Genomic DNA, 18,642 nt, shown 5'->3' with positions numbered 1-18,642 from the left:
CACCTAACCCATAGGCATTTTAAGCTCCTAATCCAGAGAAGTAAAAAAAATAAAATAAATAATAATAATAAAATAAATCCATGATTCCTAAAATTAGGATTTAACGTTCATTTTGCCTGTGGAGGATACTTTTTCCCTAACACTAAAATAAACACTGAATAAAAACTGAAAAGGAAAGTTATGCTATGCTGAGGCAAAAGAAAAAATTAACAGAGTATTTGCAGAGTAGACTGCAGAAAGGAGGAGGGAGGGGAGCAGCATTTTTACAGTTTATGTATCATGTTTGTCCTGTTGGAGCACAAGGCTCAGCTAGGAAAGAGGCCTAATTGTACAGACAAAAAAATAACAGCCTTTGCCCTGGAAGAATTTACTGTCTAAACGGAAAGGGCAATAAAGGAAAACCCCTCAAAAATAAATTGAATTCAACAGTATGCGTTCCATCATTAAAATGCTCAGCAGTTTTGGGTGGTGCTTTCAGCTAGTCCGGGACAACATAAATTGAAAGAAAAGAACTGGAGGCTTAGGATATAGTGACTGAAGAGGTAACGGCAACAGTCTGGGGACAGCGTGCACACGCAGCTACGCTGAAGACGTTAAAAGAAGAAAGACCGCTGGGACAAAGCGCCTGATCTGGAGCTGCAGAGCTGCCAGGCAGATCCAGCTAAGGAGCCTGACCACCCTACAACGGCCAACACAAATTGCAGTTGGACACAGAACCGCAAGAGCCGACCCCACAGAGTCTCCCGGGATTTTTTTTTTTTCCAACAGAGAAGCTCCAGAGCTGCTGCTAAATAAGGCCAAGAAGCATAAAACACTTGTGTCGCAGGCAGGAGAATGGAAGGACTCCACTGCTTTCCAGAGTTCCTCGGGGAGCATCCACGCTTCCATTTCATACCGGACACGATACTTCCTCTAGTCACCCTGATGGTTAGAAACTGGTTTTGAGATTCCACAATGCAATTTCCAGTTAATCGTTGTTTCGTGGTGGCAATATTTGCAAGCATGACACGTATGGAGGAGGTGAAGCATCTCCATCCTTTTAAACACATTTCTCATCAACAAAATTTCTCTGACAAAGATGTTCTTAGGTATAAACAACAGTAAGATTTAGCATTCACCTTTTCCTTTTCTACCCTCAAAAAGCAAAGCAAAACAGCCAAAAAATAAAATCTGGTTTATGTGAAAACTGCCCTTTCTATAAGTAATACACCCCTGCTCTGTATAGAGCTCCGTCCCTCTCTAGTGGCAGCCGGGTCACATACCAATTGATAAGCAGGCTTGGCTAACAGATGGTTTCTAGCTCAGACATAAGAGACTTTTACTCGAAAATTCAAAGATCCCACATTTATTCTTCTTCGCCGACAGGCCACCCAGAGGTCCTGAGTTACATTTACAATTTTCTCTGTGAAGACAGAGGCTACCGTTTTCGCAGAGCAATGCTGCCATTTGTTGCACCGTATAAGCTCTGGGACCATCACTCTTGCAGACACCTCTCGATGTTTTGTGTTGATTACAACTGCAGTCCAACATATTCCACTTATTAGATACAACAAGCCAGAATTAAATGCTGCATTTGTGCATGTAATGGTTATATGTGAGCAATGGCCACACTCCAAAATTTTGCCTAAAATTAAAAGTAACAAGATTATCTAGGTAAGATTAGTACTGACATTTCTTGGATCTTAATGAGCTCCAAATGGTTAGTCTTTTCCTTAAAGAAGCTTTGCTTTAGAGTAGCAATCACAAGTGTAAGTTTTGCTATTTTTTCTCCCCCCCCAACCCTTAAAACAGTTACATATCTTAGATATACATGCTACCATGCCTAACAGGCACAGGGAAAAAGAAAGAAAGAAAGAAAGAAAAAAAACACAACCGCCCCACCTTTTTTTGTTGTTGTTGTTTTTTTTTGGCATCTGTTAATTTTCTAATCAACAAGAGAGCCCAAAGCTATACATTTGTGATTGCTGTTAAATTCGCAGGCAATCTTTACATATAAAATACATACTTTACCCTAAAAATAATATGAAAAACCATCCTCTTAAGCAAATTTAGGACAGACTATAGTCAAATCCAGGAGGTTACAGACCTACTCAAAAACCGGTGTGTTCTTAATTTTATAATGCAATGTTTAGAAAGTGGGATGGTTTTTAATCTACTGTCATATGCAATGTCATTTTGATAAGTACCTTGAGGAAATCTGAGCCCGTTCATGGTTTGATAGAGATGAGTAACTGCAGGATAAACAGTGGGGCCTGAAAATAAGAGGAAGGAAAGAGTTAACCAGAAATGCTATTTAGATTACATACAGCAAAAGTCTAATCAATTGCCCAGTCTACTAGCTTTTTAAGATCAAAAGTACACAGGTACCTAATGCTCTGATTAAACCTCTGCCTTGGCACCTCTGACTGTCACAGTAAAAGCAGAGGACACCTGTGAACATGTTGCCCCTCAACTGACCAACCTCCCCTCCCTTCTGGCATTAAGATCTGCAAGAAGCTGCTGCAAAATGATGCTGCGAAGCTGAAAGCAAGTTCAGCTGTGAATCCCAACCCTTGAGAAACCGACATTACGGAAAAGCAGTAGATGCCTCATAGTTGAAGTTGTACCCACATTTCCATCATAAATTCAAGTTTGTTAAGCTTCTCGAGCTGATCCGACTGGGTGTCATTCTTGATCTCCAACCAAGACCACCCTAATTGTGCCACCGGAGAACCACAGCCACAAAGTTCTCCAAATAAAGAAGGCAGCTGCACAGGGTGGGCTTTTCTTTATTTCTATTATTCTTGAAATACAATACTTCAGCAACTTAGCGATTGCAACTGCAAGATTTGTCTAAGAACAGTTTTTTAGAAGGCTTGAAGGATGCTGCTGTGAACTGTTCAAGTGTGATATTGAAACAGTGAGTTTCAGGAAAACTTGCTGCAATTTCTCTTTTAGCAAGATCACTCCCTCCCCTCCCCAAATGCACTTTCAAAATTTCCATCTCTCCAAGGGGAAAAACAAAGCAAAATAAAGGGTATTAGGGTGAACCACAGTTCTCTTCATCTTTGGCTAAATTTCTGTTTCTGTGTCTATCACTTTTAAAGCAAGCCCCATATTTTAACAGATTTCAGGCAGGCCTTTTTGTCTCCTTACTTGCTATGCCATTCCTATACCCTCTGTTTTTTCTCCTATAAATAACAACTCAAATATCAGCCACAACTTTCCTTTGCTATTTAGTCCCCAGAGAGATAAGGTTGCGACGCTGCAGAGACAGAACGGCCCAGAAGTTTAATCATAAAATTACATATTTTTTCCCCTCCAAAAAGAGAAACGTACTAGAAAATAGGCTTTACTTTGGGGATTTGATAATCTAAAAGAACAGGCTGGATATTTATACAAGATTTTCTTGGTACCAAATGTAACTTCATTTAACTCAACAGATTTGGGCCAATGACAACTTTTGCCCACTATGTAATACAGAACTGTGGGGTGGGGGTACGTGCTGAAGTACTTGGACCACACCAGCCGAAGAAGCCAGAAAACACCACTTGCCTTCAACTGGGCACCCCCTCATCTGCAGCGGCTGGAGTCTACAGAGATTTGCTAACTGTTACTTTGATCTCAAGACCTTCCCAAGTGATTTGCTCCTCAGGGTACAGCAGCACTAGGCAACACTAAATGCACATGAGAACATGGCAGCTCCACACGTGTCAACAGGTTAGGGTTTGGACCACGGTTCAGTGGCTCTTCTGACAATTCAACTATCAAAATCAACTGAGAGGTTCTCCTGAAGGTCCTACAGAGCCATGTTCTACTCTCCTGTGTGCTATATACGGTCTTAAATCAAACTTCATTACACTTGTTTGTAATCCCAAGGCTTAGACTTCAGAAAGCAAGAGGTATTCTCCACTCTTAGGCTCATACAGAGCTCATGAGAAGGGAAACATTGGCTTGGAGAGCAAAAAAGTCTTGTGGTTTCTGACTTTCTGAGATTGGGCATTCTAATCCCGCCTGCAGAAAATCCAGCCTAGCATTAGCGTAAATGACCTAAGAGTTAACTCACTAAAGCTCAAATACAACTCTCATGTCTATGCAACATTGATTTCTGTGAACTGCATGTGTGTAACCAAGAGCAACACTTGATCTGAAGCCTAATACCTCGATGCCCAACTATTACAAAACAGAAACAAAAAAGTGGCTACCAACATTTGCCTGATTGATCACTGCTGCCTGCAAGCAAGGCATTCCAGAAGGCTGTACCAGCAACTCATATTGACAAAACTGAGATGGGACATGACAAGCCCGGCTATTAGATGCAATTGTCCAAATATTTATTTGTTTTTTAAACAGATGACATGGGGGAAAGGGGGCACAGAAATCCACAGACCAAGAAATAAACTGTTACATGCAAATACATGCAAGCTTCTCCCAAGTTAATTCTCCTCTTAATGGAATATTGATTGGTATGCTCAATGTTTAGAAATGTGAAATAATCGGGGGGAGAGGGGGAGGGAGAGACACTTAGAACAGATTTTTTTTGTTTAAATACTTTCTTCATAATCAGCCAAAAATAGCATAAGAAAGAGGGCGGTGCAGTTAACATTTTGCCTTGCATTATATTAGCAAATCTGCCAAAGATGACCTGGAAATATTAACCACACATTTTTTTTTTACCCTTCTCCTAAAGAAATAAATACAGTATTTTTCATAGTTCCTCAATACACAATATGTATTGGCATTCTGGTATTTCTCTGCTCCCAAGAGGACAGATTACAAAGTGTCCTTGGTAGTATCTGGGCTTTTCAGATGCAATATGTCAAGCTGTTTATGAAACTGGGAGAGGGGAAAACAGTGTTTCGGGAGGGAGGGGGTGTCCTTAAGTTATGCAAATCAGTTTTAAAAGGGAGAAAAACATATACCAAGCTCTGTTTTCCTGGGCAAACACATCAGTTACGTTGGAGGGCTTTGTGCACCTCTACTCGAAAATGGCATGTTGGAGGCAGAGAGCTGGGCATCATCTCCCAGCCATACCTGCATCCAAAGAGCAATAAACCTTAAAACTGCTCTCCCGAGATCTAAGGGAGTGGTATGAACTTCAGCACAGTGTTTCCTACAACAAGGGACCAGCCTGGAGGGAAGAATAGCAGTCCACAGTCCTGATGGAGAACATCAGGATAGACTTTGTTGCTCTACTCCTATCCCCAGTTAAGGTATGAAGACAGAAGAACAGAGGAAGAAGAAATAGTTGCGTTTTTGTAGCAGTTATGATTTATACGAATCTTCCATTTCTTAAACAAAACCCTTAGAATAATCAGCGTCATACAGTCAGGAAACAACATTTACAGTCAAGTCCCTTGTTTTTATGCTGAAGGCACATGCATATGACACAAGCCACTTATTCCCACCTTCCAGAAATCTCTGGTCTATTCCAGTGGCACCTAGCACCTCCATAATTTTAAGGAGAACAGTTTCTTCTATCCTTTTGCTTCTTTCATTCATAGCATCCTTCCGAGACAGCCCTTATAGCCTCCAGTATATTTTATTAACACAAATGATTCAAGAAAAGCAAAGAAAAACCCCCGAAGAACCAACCTACATTACCATCAGAGCTCCTAGTCTCGATACTCCAAGCAGCAACGGCATCACACTCAACAGCTCTGCTAACCTATCCCTCTACCAGTATATTAAGAATATAGATAAGAATACAAGTGCAGCCAAGGGGCTGTTTCATAGCAGATAGGTTAAGACAGTTGACTCAAGTGTATATATTATACACACACACACTATTATGTTCTGCCATTTGTTCCAAAATATAAGAAGTTTCATCCTGAGTTAGCAACTTCTTTCCTCTCCTGCCCACACCTTAGGAAAGGGTAAGGAGTAAGCTTGATAGGATAACACTCAAGTTCAAGGTTATTCTGCAGCATTTCATATAGCTTCAGAAGTATTTTCCAGTCACTTATATACCTAGCAACACTGCAGTACAAAGTGATCCAACTTGGCATTTTTCACTCTTGGCAAGGAAGAGACAAGAGAGTTGACAGAAAGTTAAAAATGAAGTTTTTGAGGTACAGAATATGTTAGGAATCATTTAAGGAAATCGGGTGTTAACAAGTGACAAGTCAAAAATTTGCAATATATTATATATATATTTCAAAGCATAGGTAAACACACTTGGACCCACTTTAAAGTTACTTCATGTGAGTGATTTTTATATTAAACTTTCTGAAGACTTTGCCCTCCCTTATTCTGATCAGTGGTTTACCTGTAGCTGGAAAAATTAATGGTATTTAAATTCCCTTCTCTCTAATTAAGGAAATCAGTATCTTTAAGGCTCAGACTGAGAAGAGAAACTTTTCTTTGAGTAGTTAGAGCATGCTGCGATCTGCAAAGCTACGGGTATAGCGTTCACAGGCCAAATACAAAACCAAAACCCTTTAACAAGGTCTGACAAAGCACATCTCAGAGCAGAATTATCTGATTTAAATATTAATTACTTATCAGCATGGACTTTAAGAAGTGTCTGAAGCAAAAGCTCTTAAATCGCACTTTAAGTCCAGGATTTCTACTGTCTACATTGTGATGCAAACCATGGTTCTTTATTTTCCACCCCTTTTTTTTTCCTTCTTTTTTCTTTGTTTCTCCCCCCCCCCTTTTTTTTTTCCTTTTTCTTTTTTTAAAGAGCAAACACAGATAACGAGTCTCTCTCAAGGTTTAAAAATATCAGTAGAGGTATGATTAAAGTCTAGCTCAACAAATTAGGAACGTACTACAGGAGAGTGGTATTGCCTCAAATAGTTGTGCATGAACTTGAGGGATTTTGGGGTCTTTTTTGTGTTTTTTTTGTTGTTGTTTTTACAGTGTTTCTCAACTACACACGCAGTTCACAAAACACTCCCATTGCATGCCTGTTTAACAGCTCCCCGTTAACAGTACTCTTATTGGGGAGATCATCTTGCCAAGAAAGCTCCAAAACATACCCCTAGAAATAGTCAAATTTTTCTAAATCACATTGAGTTTCATCTATAATTTTGCAGAGTTTAGTCTTCCATCTTCCAGTAAGCAAAACCACACGAAACAAAAATCTGAACAAAAGCCCCAGTGTTATATCAAAGGTGACTTGAAACATACTGTAGTGAAGGGCAAGGAATTTATTCTAAAACATAGAGCACCATTGCAAAAGCAATGTTGAATTCATCATAAAGACAAAGTCTGTCTTTGTGTAATTCAAGCAGATTGCTTCAGTGAATCGATATTACTATTGCAAGCCAGCACTATAAGTTACCTGAAGTTTAAGGCTACCAAAGAGCTGTGGTTTATTTGACGTTAATGCTAATTATGGCAAAAATCCAAATTTAGACTACTTGAAAACCTAGACCTAAGCATCCCAGATAAGAAAAAGCAGCACAGAAAAAATAAGGGAAAGGGTCCCGTGCTCCAGGTAGTCTAATCCACAGTATAAAATTATTTATGGAAGAGTGTGACTTGGAATTTAGTTACTGTCATTTATCAGATGGTCAAGACAGCACAGAGGTAACCGGCTGCATAATAACAGCACACTGCAAAGCCTTCTCGGGGTACCTCTGCTATCAGTTTTAACCATATCTGCGGTAACCGTAACAGGAAAATGGTGCATATTCAAAGGCTGTGAAGTGTGCTGCTGAGTCTTAAAAATCTAAGAGAAAGGGGTTCCTCTAAGAGATTTCCCATCTCTTTTCTCTTAATCTCTTTCCTTATAGCGCAGGAAGGAGGCTTTGTACTCCTACTAACAAAGGCAAGAGAAGTGACAGCAGCACGTCAAAGCTGTTTACAGCTCATACAGCCTCGCACGCGGAGCTGCTGGTGGCACGTTACTTGGAGAAGACCGTGTCCAGCCTCTGCACGGCAGCGAGGAGCTATATCTGCCTTTAAGCAGCCGTAAGAGACGTCCACCCTAAGGGGGGACGCTAACCTCCTCTTCCCCCAGCCAGGGCGAGCTGCCGCAAAACCAGAAAGGGAATAAAACACACACGACACGGGGTTAACATACCAGTTCCAAGTACCCACAGGTTTATTTAAGGCAAATTGTGTTATCTGCAAAGGCCAGGGTTTACGTGTTTATTGGCTTTAAGAAATAGGTAAGTGGGAAACATCCTAGCACAGCATTGCTTTCATGGAGAGGCAAGTACACTAAGTGATTAGATACATGAATAGATGGTAAAAATCTAAAGATAGTGTCATATTTAAGGTTATCAAATCAGCACACTGTGCTGATTACCAAATACTGCAAATGCAAAAACCTGGGGAAAAAAAAAAAAAAAAAAAAACTCAAAAATCCCAAACCTGAAGGGCCAAGTAATTTGCTAACCCATGCTGAATTTGTAGCGAGCCTTGATTACAGCATAAAGAAGCAATTATCAGAAAACTATGCAGACCTCTGTGGTGTGCCATGAAGTTGATGAGTCTGCAAACAGAGCAGCTTCAGGATCAGGCCTCCGGCTCTCTCAGTTCCCTGCTCCCGTCCTGCACGACAACAAATCCAAGGGGATCAGTGTGCTTAGTGGACGGGTCTTGCAAGAACTTCTGTAATGCTGTACTTACGAACCGAAGACTAGAAATGGGACGATGAATAATTTAAAACAACTAAGTCTTTGGCCATTTTCAAAATTAAGAGAAAGGCAAAATATCCTCCATAACTATTTTGATTCAGGTCAACCCCCCACCCCCAAAAACAACCCCCCCACACACACACCCTACAATATGGCAGGGATGGGAGCTAAACAAGGCAGGAGAGATGGGAATTTCTCCCTCCACTTCCATATCTAGGGGTACCAATTCCCCTACAACAGGGTAGGAACTGCCATCATAGGAGACAGAGTCTGTGCATGTGGAAGAAGGGGAGGGGGAAAAAAAAAGGTTTTTAGATTTCCTTCCCCCCCCCCCCCCCCACCAATTTGCAGTGCTTTAGAAGAATTGGGTACATTGGTTTTGGAACTAAATTAAAAGGTCAGAAAAACAAGTAATCATGGACAAGACTGAATTGCAGATGAACATAGAGCAGAGCAGAGCAGAGAAGTGGCATCGGGACTAAGGCCAACAGCTGAAAAATAGTTATGGCCCCGATTCCGCAGGCAGGTAGAGCGGCACCGAGCTGGAGCGACTCCAACGGGAGCAATGGACCGAAACTGGTGAGAAGAGCAATGCGTGCGAGCAAAAACGGTATCACCAGCAGGACGAGCACAGCAAACTTGGGGAAAGATTGCAACGGATAATGAACTCGCCTCAAACAGGCATTAGAAGCAATAGCGACAGATACGGTTCACAGCAAACCCAAAAATCGCATCTAATTTCTAGAGGCGTGATGACTGGAGCATGTGTTCCTCTCCTTTCCTCGAGCGGACTGCCAGTCGACATACACCCTTATATACTTTTTATTATTATTTGAGGAATAAGAGCAGCAACGCTCACAGAATGCTAATCTGGAAGAAGGGGGGAATAGAGATGGGTACTTTCTCCTCTCACTCGATTTCTGCTTCTTAGAAAACGCAAATGAACAAGAAAGGGTTTACTCCGGCACACTACCACTTTGTTTCAGCAAGACTTCTACCAAATCTCATTCACTACTCCATGTGTCTAATATATTGGGTACTTGAAGTATGACCGTCGCTCATTAGAAATGTAATTAAAAAGTGACAAAACTAGATTTTTCCCCCCCCTCCCCAGCATGCAGATGAAAACCAGTAACCCGGCCTCTATTTGTAACCATGACAACTATAGAATATTTTATTTCAGTAATATAATTCACGCTGAACATTTGCTCAGAGGTTTTGTTGTTAAATGAAGAGGCTGACACACTGTGCACACATTTCATAAGCTACCGGAGACAACAAATACAGAAAACTCAGGCAGTTTCTAAAGATTGAGAACAGAGCGTGCATTTCATAATGCATTTAAGACCCTCTACAGGAAGGTAAATGAACATGAACAACTGCTCATCCAAATTAAGTGTTAATGGTCATTACCTGCGAGACAGCTACTTGGTATAACTGGGTGGTTTTTTGACTTTTAACTAAACCGCAATGATACTTCCATATGTCACAAGAGACATTAACTTAAACCCTAAACTTTAATTTTCGATTAAAATGTCACATGCATTATTTAGTTTCTATTAAAAGATATCAAAACAGACATTATAGGAAGAGAGATCTACATGAAAAGAGGCAGTGAAAGATGTAGTTTACATATGCTGGCTAAGTATTATTCTGGATGGGTCACTAAATTATTTGCATAGCTCCCATATTTCATCCTCAATTGAAGACAACTTCCATAAATACACACAGTGAAGACAGGTTAGAAGAACAAAAACCCTCTACGTTATTCCTTCAAGATTAAAAAACCTACTGAGCATAACTAAAGTTTGACGCAGATAAATATCAGTGTAAAATATGGCTGTGCTTTATTTTTTTTCCCCACAGGAAAAAAAAAGAAGCCATTAGCAGTTTAATATAGAATATAATAATAACAGAAGACAGACACACTGTTGCTTTGTTTCAGAGGGAGGGAAAAAAAACCCTACACTTGCTAGAATACTATTCCTTCTCTCACACAAATCATAACATCTATCAAGGGGGATTTAAAGTTTCAGCAGATTGCTAATTATAAGAGACAGTAATACTGTTATCTGCAGTCACCTTAAAGCTACAGGAGTTTGATTTTTAAGTACCTCAAAATTGACCTCAAAAGGACAGCCCAATAAATGTGTTTAAATCATTGGTAAAGGACTCACACGTGCCTGCACGTACACACACTCGTTGTTGTTTTAAAGAAATATAGCAAGGGAAAAATAAAAGTTTCTTCGTGTGTCAGAAAAATGCTCTATAACCTTCTGTTAAAAGAAATAAGAAGCCTAAAGCAAACATGCACATTCATTTCCTTCATTGATGGAAAAGTGATTAAAACACCCTTAATCTAGTCACCAGAACGCTACATTTTTCTAAGCGGTTTTCATGTACAATAAACAAACGCAGGCAGCCAGCTACATAACCAGGGCTCCATAATTTCTTGATGGGGGAAAAAAAAAGGAAAGTCTCTAGCTTAAATATTCTAGAAATATTTCTAAGCTTCATAAATGAAGCCGGGGGGGGGGGGGGGGGACCCAAACCCCACGGATTACAAACCCGAAGGATTTCCGAAGTGCCCGAAAGCCACCGCCACCCATCCCCGCAGCTCCCTTACCCAGACCTCTCCCCACCTCGGCGGGAGGCAGAGGACCCCGAGCCCCGGGCACCGCAGAGCCGCATCTTCCCACGGCGGGGACGGCTCGGCTCAGCCGGGCAACGCCAGGAAAGTAGCTGGAGCCTCCCCATCCTCAACGAGCCCTTCCGGGGGGGGGGGGGGGAGAAAGAGGGGACCCGGGGGATGCGTCTCTGTGCTCCTCACGGCACCAGGCAGCGCTTGGACTCAGAGACAAGTTAAAAGAAAACAAGGGAGGGGGAAGGAAAAAAAGGAAAAAAAAAAAAGGAGGGGGGGTAAGAAAAAAAAACAGCAGCAGCCAAACAACACCTCACATCGGCGAGGAATGTCATATGGCACAGAGTGGGAAACGCTCTGGAAGTGGGTTTTTTTTTTAATTATATATATATTTTATATATATATATATATATATGACATAGTATTTCGCCTAGAAGTTCTCTATACAAACCACAGGGGGTAAAAGAAATTGGGGGGGGGGTATATTCCCGGCAGAGGGAGGCGGCCGGGCCGGGCGGCTGCCGGCGGGGGCTCGCCGGTGCCTCGCGGGCAGTTTCGGGGCCGGGGGCAGCCGCCTCCGGTGGGGGCGGACAGGTGCCCCCGGGGGAAGGGGGGGGGGGGGGCAGACACACGGCGGCCCCCGGGGCTGCGCGGCTGCTCCGCGCCCCGCGGCGAGCGCCAGAAGTTGCGGGTGCGCGGGGGGCATCCGCCGCACCACCCCTAAAAAAAAAAAATAATAAAACAGCGATACATGGAAAAATGATAATAAAAATAGCCAGCAGCCCCCCCCCCTCCCCGCAGACGGCGAGAGGCACGCAGGAAGTTTTTAATGCGGGCAGCGGGCGCAGGCGCAGGGCAGCCGCCAGCCCGGCGATGCCCGCTCCGCGGCGGAGGGGCGCTGCGCGGGGCGCGCAGCCGCCGCGGCGCCGCCGCTTACCTCGCTCCGCGGGGGCGCCGCGGGTGCGCGGCCGCTTCCTCAGGCGGCGGCAGGATGCGCGGCGGCGGCGGGCGGCGGCGGCGGCTCGTGCATTGCAGCCTCCCCGCCTAGGGCAGAGCCGCCCCGCGCGGCTGGCGGCGCCCGGAGCGGCGCTGGGGGGCGGCGGGGCGGGGGGCGCGGCGCGGAGGCTGCCGCGGAGCCGCCACCATGCTGCCGTCTGCCCGCCGTCCCCTCACCTACTGCCCGCTTTAGACGGCGGCCGCGGGAGGCGGCCGCGGCGCCGGGGCCGGGGGCGGGCGGAGCCAATCGCCGCCGCGGCGGGGGGCGGGCGGGCGCCGCGGCTCGGCCCGGCCCGGCCCGGCCCGGCCCGCGCCGCTCCGCCCCCGCGGGGCCGCCCCCGCGCAGCGCAGCGCCGCGCAGCCGAGCCGAGCCGCGCAGCGCAGCGCGGCGCCCCCGGCCCCCGCCGGCCCCCGAAGGTCAGCGCCCTGCCTCGCGGAGCGCGCGCTTGAATAGACACCCCCCCCCCGCTTTATTAAATAATACCTCTCCGGGGGCCTCTGGAAGTCAACGGGAGTCCTGGAATGGGTCGGCACAATTGTCTCCACGCAACGCTTTTTCTTTATTTATTTATTCATTATTTTATATATATATATATTTATATATATATATATGTGCGTGTGTGTGTGTGTGTGTGTTTACCCACCGTGCTCGCGTTCGCTCCCGCTTCTCCGCGTGGAGACCTGCATCCGCCTCGCCGCTCTGTGTGATCTGCTAGCGGCGCGTGCTGCTTCGGAGGGATCGTTCTGGCGTTGTGCACCCGCCGTCTGCACAGGCTCTAGTTTCAGACATAGACACTTCGTCTTTTGTGCTTCCTGTAAGCATGGAAATCGGCTTAATCAAACTCTTTTTTTCCCCCTCTCTCTCTCTCTTCCTCTCCTTACTTTTTAAGTTAAGAATGCGTAGTGGGGAAATGTGGGCTGTGCCGCGTTGCAAGGCAGGCAGTTGTGCCACATGACAGCCGAGCGAGGCGGAGGGACGGGAGCAGAGCGCGCAGCCCGCAGAAATGGGCAGCGGTGCGTGTCGCTGGGCGCCGGGCGCGCACTGCTCGACGCCTGGGAGGCGGCGGGCTGCGGGGTTAAAAGGGCGATTTCGTTTGCCTCTTCCCAACCTCACAAACAAGTGAAAATACCGTCTTGCAAGGGACTCAAACATCTCTAAAAAACAGCCACTGTCATCATTAATATTAGAAGGCTTTTAGTAGAATGTGGCCTCGCTTTGAAACAGGAAGGCTCCGTACGTTTTTGTTATTAATATATCATGTATTAACGCTGAAACCTCCACTCTTTTATATTGCAGTGTAATGTGAGGGTCAGAAGTTCAGCCCAGCTGAAATCTGAATTATTTAGCAAGCGCACACATGACGCGCTCTTTTGATTTCCATGCCTTTTTTTTTTTTTTTTTTTTAAGTTTTCTTCTTCTCAAACACAAGAGCCCCGCTCGGTGTTATTTGCCCTGGTGCGCTGTTATTTGCCCGGCATATATAGTTGACCTGAATCTGATGAAGCCAATGAGAAAAAGTCTCAATGGGACTGTTGACCTAACAAGTAGCATGTCAGTCTCCCGGTGGCATTTGAATGTTCTCGCAGCGAATGCTCCGAGACAGGGGAGAGCATGAAGCAGAGATTCGCTGGAATCCGTAATGAGACACAGTGATTTTGGAGGGCTGGTTGCTGCTGCTCTCCTCCGGTGCCTAGCACTTTGTTTTGTGACCTTGAGGTTAAGGATACCAACCAGCCCTGTTTATTTTTAATAAAATCTTACAGTTATATGAGACAGTTCTGGGTTTTATTTATTTTTAGCATAAGTGCTTCCATCTTATCTGCCTCACAGGTTTATAGTAAGGATTTAGCTAATATTTGGACAGCACTTTTAAGCTATAAAGCTCTATAGGTCTATTATACTGACCATTTTTCTGAGTTCTTCATTTTAGGGATATGCTTTCATACTCTTTCACTTCAGGGAGATGGAGTTTAAATCTTTCCCTCAGATTTTATTAAATACCTGGTTTACAAATGCTAACATAGGGTCAGATTTTATTTATAGCTATAAATTTCAAAGAATTTATTGATCCTCAGCAACTTTATTCTAGATCTAAACCAGTTTAACTCAGAATTTGAGCCATAGTTTTCATGAAAAGAGATGATTTGCATTAAATACAATATTTTAAATTAATTTTCATGCTTGGATTTTCTTATTTTAGTAACTTCAATAATGTCTGTAGGATGTGCTTCATTTTATTCATTTAATACTTGGTATTCCCTTTTTTCTGCTCTGTTTCTGAAAGAAGGGCATTGCATCTGGGCTTTGCAGAGAGGGGCAGGTGGATGAGAAATGATTTGGGGCATCCTACCCCATCCCCATCCATGGTTCAGTGGAGTCACAGTGCAAAAGTTGTTTAAAAATTAAGGTTAATATCTGAGTCTGGAGACATTCCTCTGAGCTTGGCACACTATTCCTGACACTGGGAATGATGCACAGCCACTGACGTCCTTTCTCAGCATTCAGGAAATGCTCTCCTCTCATTTAGCTTCTGTTTTCAGGGAGGCTAACCGAGGTCCATGTGATAGCAGTGAAAATTAGGATATTCAAGATGTTAATTGAACAAGTGATATATTTACAGAAAAACAAATGTTTTGTGTTTTTTTGTTTGTTTGCTTGCTTGGTTGGAGTTTTTTTAATAGAATGAGTTACAGACTTGTACTTGGTAGATTGAGAATTGTTTGTGAAAGTCCTCATTTTGGATGAGGCAGCTGATAGCCTGCAAGACTCTGGTAGCTGGTAAAGCTTACACCGCTGAAAGAAGAGATTTCTCTGTTAGTAATAGGTTATTATGTTACAAGGCATGTGTCAGAGTGAGAATAATACACCTCCCCCTGTCTTTGCCGATCGTATCGAAACTAAGTGGCATCTTGAATTGTCAAAGCATCAAGTCCATCTTCTGATAAAATATTAGAAGACACACAGGCCTGTTCAAGTGGTTGGAGATTTCATTTCAGCCTTCGAAATATTTGATGGCAGTGCCATTTCACGAGCTATGGGCACATTGGAGGCACTTGGGTTGTAATCAGGTACCAAGATTTTATAGATGGTTTCCGACAAACATTTCCCGTATACTTCATGAAAGACCTTATCTCCTAGGGTCAGATGTGCTTCACAGAGAGAGATTTCTGTTTATTTTAAGGGATTAAAAAATATAGTTCTTTAGTTTGTTACTGAAAATTCCTGCCTTCTGATGCAGATCAAGCCATTTCAAAGGTAATGAACCTTCATCTCCAAAACTGTTGTATGCGATCTTTTTGAGCTATAGTCAGAGGAACGTCTCCTCTCCAAGCTGTGGCTATAAGATTTGACTCCTGCTTTCAGCTAGTGAAGATCTCCTTAATTACATGTTTACATCTTTGATACTAATGTCAATGGTTTAATTTGCTGCTGCCTGCAATCCTGGTGATAGATGTTTAGTGGTTAGAGAAGTTCTGGAAGTAAGTGGAAATCAGGAAAATATCTGTCCCTGACTTGTCAAGGGAATGAGAAGAGTCTGATCTTATAAGGACAAGCAGTATATTGAGTTGATTTTTCTTAGATATGACAGAACCATTTGCTAAAACTTCCCCCAAAAGACAGAAGTGGGTTCTGCTAGAGTCATGATTTTGATTTCTGATGGGCAGTGGTACAAGTAAAATCTTTTTTACTGTATTGGCAGAGTCCAGAGTTCTGTCCTGAGTTATGGGAAAATCTCTAACGGTTGGAGGCGATAGAAAAGTCAGGAGTCTGCTGGGACTTTTTTCAAAAGTTTAGGAAGAGTCTGTCTAAACAACTTTATTTTCAAGACACCTCTAGTCCCACTTGACCACATGGAGAGGCATTTGCATTGCCACTGAAGTAATTGCATCGGTTTAATGAGTTTTGGTGAATTACCTCCACTATGCTGTTTTTTGGAGGGGGAGTGGGAGGAATTGGGCTTTCAGGGTTATTTTGGAGGGAGCTGTGTTGTTTGATTTGTTTGTCTAAAACAGTAACAATATGTTTTCACCTATTCCTCATAATTATATGGGGAAAAATAAAATATGTGCCACTGTGAACTGACTGCCTGTATTAAATTAGTTTCACTCCTATTTCCTGCCATCTGTGGCATAACTAGAAGAGAGAGCAGGAACAAAAAATATAAATGACTCAGTCACAGTTCCTTCAGGAGACACATCATGCACCCCATTCTTGTCAAACAATTCATTTCAGCTCGGAGTGAGACGGTGTTGTGACACCCTGGGCACGGAGAGGAGATGATGCCATTCTGTCATTTAATAGAGATCCCCGTTTATGCTGTAATATTTTGGCTAGGCAGCTACACATCATTTTTCTATATATTTAGATGGCCTCCAAAAAAAATCTCAGCCAATGCTGGAATCTAATTCAGTTTAATTAATTCCAGTTCAGCATAGTTTTCGTGTAAATGTTAAGTACCTATTGAGCCAGGCTGCTGGAAAATCCAGACAGACTGCCCCGCCAGTGTTTGATGGGCACTGGAGAGTTTGTCACCGCAACACCCTGGGACGGGGGTGGTGTCTTTTCTCTTATTATACAGAGAGAGAACGGAGAGATTAATTACTTGCCCAATGTCCTTCTTGAACTCCGTAGCAGAGCCAGCCCCAAACCTTCTGAATTCCAGAGCCATCTACAAATAATTTTTCCTTCTGTCTACCTGATGCCTGGTAAAAGGTTGAAAATGGTGGCGGTGCTCCTGGTTTTGATTTGGCTAATGCTTTGCACACATCCTGAATGTTACATAAAACTCTTTTTTATTGGATTCCTCTAGGAATCAGTTTTTGGCTAAAGGCCAGATAGTTTTATCGCTGATCTAAGAAATGCTGCAGCATCTTTGCTGGTAAGGTTTACAGACGGCACAGGTTAACAGTGGGAAGTGGAAGAGTAGGTGATGAGAGGCAAATTATTATTGCTGAGTGACCCGAATTGCTTAATTAAGAGGTCAAAATAATAATAATAATAAAAAGTTTGAATATAGCTAGGTGCAAGGCAATATAAGAATGAATAAAACCTACACAGAGCAGAAGGATCTCTTGGAAAGCAGGGACTTTGAGGAAGATTTAGGATTCCTTTTGGATAAACACCTCAAAATGAAATCTCTCTGTAGCTATGCGTCTAAAAGGCCAGTGCAGTCCTGAGATGTAAAAAAAGAGTAACATCAAGCAGATAAGAGGATTTGATGTTGCCTGTGTGCACAACAGTGGTAAGACCACTGTTAGGCACTGTGTCCGGTTTTGGCGTTCACAGTTCAAAAGCGATGTGGAAATACGAAGGTTAGTTCAAAGGAAAGGTATGAAAAAGGATTCAGAAAGCAAGTGTGACTGCATGAGGCATAAGCAGCTCAGCTTACTTAGCTCATCAAGAGAGAAGCTGAGAAGTCACTTGGTCACCACGTGTAGGTACTGACCCATGGAAAAGATATCCAAGACCGAATAGTGAGTTTATTTTCCTGACAAAGGCATTACAGCATCCGGCGGCTGCAAGTTTAAGTTAGGCAAATCCACCCTTAAAAGAAGACACGATTTCCCGTCACGTAGAGCCCTAGATAATAAAACTGTTTGCTCTAGGAATGCTGCCACGGGTGGGGGTGTTTAAGAGCAAGTTAAATATGTATTCCTAAGTATATGCTTTCGTTTGCTTTGTGGAAAGATCTGAACGTCTTTCTGCGGATGTGTGAGTGGGAGCTTTGTGAGGAGATTCGTGGCAGCTCCTCGTCACCCCTCCGAGGAGCTGGTTCCTCCCGCGCAATCCCTCGCGAGGCTCCGGGCACCAGCGCTGCCTGGGTGGCTCCCGGCGTCCTCGTAACGCTTGCAGTTTTGAACCGGAATAATAAATATTATCAGATAATCATTCTGCTGTTTCGTGGCTTCACTATGGTCCCGCCAGGATTTATTTTTTTCTCTTGGATGAAACCGGCCAGATATATCTTGGTTACTTGGGGGTTGTTTCAGTTTTCTACATTCCCCTGGAGCATCCGAGAGGGACGGGCGGCTGGAGACGAGGCCTGGGATGGCTTTTTGTCAGCGTTTGGAAATGGTGCAAAACCTCCCTGATCTTAAGTGCCTGGATGCTGCATTTTGCCTTCATATTTACGGTCAAGCTAATTACGGTAGCTGAACGGGTTAGGACTTTCAGCTCGTGTCACCTTGGCAAGGGTCCTGAAGATGATGCAGCTTCCCCAGGAGATATGGTGTGCTTTGCATACTGGGATCATCTAAGTGTTTCTCGTTCAGTCCATTCATTCTTCGGCAGAGGTCCTGGACATTGAGGACAGGTTCTCTTCCCCTCACACACAAATCTACTCTCCTGTGGACGAAAATGCTGCAGTTTAATTTTTGGGTTTACAATAGGGATAAAACATGTTGCTTTGTGATAAACCAGAGATCAGACTCTCT

General features: G+C 43.6%; 1 protein-coding gene across 4 annotated transcripts in view; it reads right to left on the bottom strand.

The window, feature by feature from the left end:
• The window catches only part of KLHL29 (kelch like family member 29), a 383,688-nt gene extending 370,945 nt beyond the window's left edge, over positions 1-12,743 (bottom strand). Inside the window, exons 1-2 of one of the 4 annotated variants that reach the window (XM_067294843.1) lie at positions 12,149-12,274; positions 2,187-2,252 (exon numbers count right to left, since the gene is read on the bottom strand). In XM_067294843.1, the coding sequence (XP_067150944.1) occupies positions 2,187-2,211 (25 nt within the window). In that variant the 5' untranslated portion in view covers positions 2,212-2,252; positions 12,149-12,274. Of the gene's footprint in view, positions 1-2,186; positions 2,253-11,212; positions 11,320-12,148; positions 12,275-12,691 lie in introns of those variants that run through there. The other 3 variants (XM_067294842.1, XM_067294846.1, XM_067294845.1) reach the window with 3 other exon arrangements.
• Positions 12,744-18,642: the final 5,899 nt, after the last annotated feature.

This window comes from Apteryx mantelli, chromosome 3 (genome assembly GCF_036417845.1).
Source record: "Apteryx mantelli isolate bAptMan1 chromosome 3, bAptMan1.hap1, whole genome shotgun sequence".
NCBI classification, from domain to species: domain Eukaryota; kingdom Metazoa; phylum Chordata; class Aves; order Apterygiformes; family Apterygidae; genus Apteryx; species Apteryx mantelli.
Note: the sequence above shows the minus strand (reverse complement) of the source record. Positions and strands in the feature narration are given on the sequence as shown.